Below are 4,826 nucleotides of genomic sequence, written 5' to 3'. Positions count from 1 at the left end.
TTGCTAGACGTAAACGTTATACGCCTACCCACCCACCATGACCAACCACCCTACTTTCGCTTTTACCTTAAGTAACCATACCAAATGTAACAAATAGTAATTTGAGAGTACCAAATTGATGTTTACTTTGTTACGTCTAGTCTATGAAACCAGGCTGCAACCACATGACAGTCATCGGAAGTAAAACTTTCCTCAATAAAGCAGCTATCTGAAAATCCTAGTAAGAGTGTTCGTGTAACTGCACGTACAACAGTTAGGTGTTCGTTTTGATTCACCCAATGATATGGAATAACCCTGTAGATCCTAGTCAAAAACCCTGATCATTACATGGACACATTAACACTAGGTCTAATGATCCATTTCTCGCCTGTGTGTGCGGCTCTGCTCTCCATCCTTCAGATGAAATGAGGGGGTTGTAGCTCAACATATCAGCCGACTCCACACTGCTCCCTAGTATGAACCAGTCTGATCTGACTGCATAAYGATAACTACCCTAGTACATAAAGTGACAAACTGTACAATTATGTAACACCCACTCAGGTGACTTGGGGAGATGGACATACCTCAAATTAGTCATTTTGGCAGTTGTTCTTGGTAAGACCTGCATCATCACCCACCCATCTACAACTAACTATATAAAGGCACACAACACAGTCACTCCCAAATATATCATTATTTAATTCATAACACTTTTCTCTTCTTTTCTGAAGTCTTCAATGTGTCACCTATACAAATGTAGAAAGACTAGACACTGGCAACATCTCTTCCCTTCTCTCTGGGGCCTTGAGAACAACAAAACACCATCTCTGTTCCAAATGAAACCCTAATTCCCTACATAGTGCACTACTTTTGGCAAAGAACCTACGTGACCCTGGCCCAAACTAGTGCACAATGTAGGGAATAGGGTGCCATTTCAGATTTGAAGACACTGGTAAAGCCGTGATGGATAGCCCTAMAGCATGTTGCGTTCTGCTAACAAACACTGGAGTTCTTTACCATGAGCCATGGAGGCTTCTAGAAATGACTTGGCTCCCTCTGCAGGTTTCTAAAGGGAACTACACAAAGAGCTGCATCGAGAGAGAGAGACAGACAGACACACGGACCACCCCAACAGTATGGGAGACCATATAGGGCTGAAGCTGTAACCAAACGAATTCATCAGGTCTACTTAAGACATTCCATTAGTCATCATCATCTTTTAATGTTCATTCAGTTTCACTCAATTTTAATCGCAGTGACACAGTCACATCATTTATTTTTCTTCTTCTTAGTTTTGGGCGTTTCAGGATCTCYATGGAGACAGGACGTGATATCGTCACCCTGTTTCCTCTTCCTGTTTGGCTTGTCACTAAGGTAACCGCTGGAGTCGCTCCCCTGCACCTCCACAGGACCMCTCCCACCCACATCTCTCTCCTCATCCTCTTGGTTCTGTCGTTTCTCCTTCCGCTTCTTCTTCTTCTCCTCAGTGTGGCCGTTAGTGCTGCTGTCCTCCGCTGCTCCGTACACAGCGTCCCCGGGGGCTGGTACTGAAGCCACCTCCTCTCTGTGTTTCTCCTTTTTCTTCTTCTTGGGTTTGACGGTGGCGTCAGGCGAGTCCTGGTTGGGTTCTAGAGCAGGTTCTGTGTCTGGTTCCTCCAGCTGTTCTGCGGGGTCAGTAGGATAAGAACTCTCTCCAGCTGCCATCAACTCCTGAACCCTGAGAGAACACACAACTGTTTAGTCTCAGATAATACAGCTCTAACACATCCCCATACAGCTTGCCGCGCGAGGCCCATACAGCTTTCCCCTTGCCGCGCGAGGCCCATACAGCTTTCCCCTTGCCGCGCGAGGCCCATACAGCTTTCCCCTTGCCGCGCGAGGCCCATACAGCTTTCCCCTTGCCGCGCGAGGCCCATACAGCTTTCCCCTTGCCGCGCGAGGCCCATACAGCTTTCCCCTTGCCGCGCGAGGCCCATACAGCTTTCCCCTTGCCGCGCGAGGCCCATACAGCTTTCCCCTTGCCGCGCGAGGCCCATACAGCTTTCCCCTTGCCGCGCGAGGCCCATACAGCTTTCCCCTTGCCGCGCGAGGCCCATACAGCTTTCCCCATACAGCTTGCCCCCTGCCGTGCGAGGCCCAGAATCACTGACCTTGATCAGTCGATCCAGCAACTGGGATGCAAAGTGATTTGTAGATCAGTGATTCTGCACAGTCCGACTACAATGTAATCCATCTCAGACACAGACACACTGTAACCTACCATGTCCTGCCAAGTCTTCCTCTGATCAGCAGCACTCCGACTGTGTCTGCGTCTAGCTGACAGACCTCAAACTCCAGCTCCGCCCCTATCCTGGGTCCTGCCTCCCTCCAGGTCTCCATGGTGACGTGGGCTGGCTTCGGAACGCTGGCGTTGAAACAGCCATGGACCAGACAGCCCACGTGACTCACACCAAGCTTATTAACTGTGCCCTGGAGGGGGGGAGATARAGTTAGCGTCAACTAGACATTTCAAAGCACCTTGACTCTTTCCATATCGAATAGATTACCATCGTAACTAGCTACAACACATCAACACTGTGCAATTGTCTGTAAGAATCACATCTGTATGGGTCAGTCACAAACAGTTAACATAGCTTGCCTCTCACCAGTAATGTCTGTCCTCTCTGGGGTTGGAAGATGACAAAGTTGGCTTGTATGTTGAGGTGAATGTATCCGTTGTCGTCGTAGATGTCTCCATGCTGCCCCAGCAAACTGACCTCATCATAGGCCAGAGGCACACCTTTCAGACTGCACAGGGAACACAGGTAGACAGGGTCATATTCATTAGTGCACACCATAGCAAAACGTTTTGCAACAGGAAACTTAAAAAAAAAATTCAAGGCAGGTTCCTCCCGTTCCGGCCAGTTTGCTTCCGTTTGGCTCCTAGAGAATACGACCCGGGTGTGATATCGTCAGCAGAGAACACGCCAGATACACAGATGATTATGTGCAGGCTAGAAGATCAATGTAACATATTTCATGCGTTTCCTGGGATGTTTAATACAAGTTCAGAGCATTGTAAAGATCTGATATTCTGCGCTGGCAGTTGACGTAACGACACCTCCTGGCGGCCATGTTGGATGACCACCACATGAATTATTCTGACAACAGCCGAGAGGCTACCCCAAACTGCATGACAACAGCCGAGGGGCTACCCCAAACTGCATGACAACAGCCGAGGGGCTACCCCAAACTGCATGACAACAGCCGAGGCAACCCCAAACTGCATTGAAAACAGGGCACGCGACCCAAACCTGCATGACAAACAGCCGGGGCACCCCAAACTGCATGACAACAGCGGGAGGCTACCCAAACGCAGACAAACAAGCCCGAGGGCTACCCCAAACTGCATGACAACAGCCAGGGCACCCAAACTGGATGGACAAACAGCCGAGGGCTTACCCCAAACGGCAGGACAAACAAGCCCAAAGAGCTTTGACTCCTCAATAGCCATGTAGTGTGGAATATTAACAGGCCTTGAAGGCGACGCGCTGCAAAATACTGCAAAAGGTATCATACACAAACCGAGATTACTTATAACTCTCTCCTCAAATCGTAACATGTGCACGCCGCATAGACTGAACAGTGCGCTAGTGTGTGGCACGTAACCTCTGCAACCACTGCGAGGTTACAACGGTCCGTATGGCGAGCCACACAACAGATGAGTGAACAGACACAGGTTATGTTCCGACTCGCTGCAATATCGGTCACGAAATAACTTGGCTCGAACGATCAGACAGGACGCCCGGGCAACACACGGTCAAGAGACACATGATCAGAATCTCTGAATGTGTACATTTCACGTGGGTGGCGTAGCCTCTCAAATACAGTAGTGTACTATCTAACAAGTCGAGAGTGGTTGAGCAAGACCTCGAAACGGCAACTAAGATCGAGTGAGACAAATCCGAGACTACCCATATACGACATGGTACTACACTTCTAAGATGTGCGAAGCGACCTCCAACGCTATGGACCCTGATACAAAGAGTAGTGGAAACTCAGAGCTCAGCGCAGCCAAACCAGCCTCGCCAGCTGAAGTCCCGAACATGATTCTGCGTACCTCCACACTAGAGACTGGACCCACACTGATCATAGTTATGAATCAAGTAGGCTTACCTCCCCAGGAAACTTTGACATCAATAACACGACGTGAAAGCGCATAAAACCAGCCGTGAAAGCTGAGGCTAGCAGAATCGAGTTGAACATTACCTCAAAGACTAGTAGACACCAAGATACGAGCGCCAGGACGATACGAGCATTGGCTACACGCTGGAAATGGTTCAACTCGGAGACTTCGATCCCTACAGGGAATAAGGAGCAAATCTTAGATATAATTACTAGGACTGCAGTAGAAAGGATGTAACCTAGGATGAGATACTACAACTGCCGAAACAGCTTATTCTGAACGAACAGACACCTGACTTATCCATTACAACGACACTATCCGGACCACTGATAAAGCTACAACCATGAAAACATTGTACTTCGGTTGAGTAACAGAGACCCTCTGGTGAACGAGTCTCCAGGCAAGACGGACACGATGATTCCAACAGAGAGACAACAACACATGACGGGCGTAAATATTTTTATTGCAAATTATTCCTAAATGGGACGGCCATTATGTGCAAAGGATTAGCATTCAACTAGAGAGTTATAGACCCCCATAACCCAGCGCGCTTAGAACGTAAACTAGCCATTTTGCTTCCGCGCTTTATCGTTCCAACACCCTGGGTTTGGCGTTACTCGCAGAACTTTAATGCGAACAGTTTTTCTAGCAATATCTATTCCAGAATGAACTGACTACGATC

The 4,826-nt window shown here is 48.5% G+C and overlaps 1 protein-coding gene across 1 annotated transcript in view; it reads right to left on the bottom strand.

Annotated features, from left to right (window-relative positions):
- Positions 1 to 658: 658 nt before the first annotated feature.
- polr1f (RNA polymerase I subunit F) overlaps positions 659 to 4,826 on the bottom strand; it is a 12,242-nt gene continuing 8,074 nt past the window's right edge. The window contains exons 2-4 of the mRNA XM_024142194.2: positions 2,625 to 2,766; positions 2,240 to 2,448; positions 659 to 1,696 (exon numbers count right to left, since the gene is read on the bottom strand). Coding sequence (XP_023997962.1) covers positions 1,249 to 1,696; positions 2,240 to 2,448; positions 2,625 to 2,766 — 799 coding nt within the window. The 3' untranslated portion in view covers positions 659 to 1,248. The remainder of the gene's footprint in view (positions 1,697 to 2,239; positions 2,449 to 2,624; positions 2,767 to 4,826) is intronic.

This window comes from Salvelinus sp. IW2-2015, unplaced genomic scaffold (assembly GCF_002910315.2).
Source record: "Salvelinus sp. IW2-2015 unplaced genomic scaffold, ASM291031v2 Un_scaffold3011, whole genome shotgun sequence".
NCBI lineage: Eukaryota > Metazoa > Chordata > Actinopteri > Salmoniformes > Salmonidae > Salvelinus > Salvelinus sp. IW2-2015.
The sequence above is the reverse complement of the archived record's forward strand: the minus strand, read 5'-3'. Positions and strand labels throughout refer to the sequence as shown.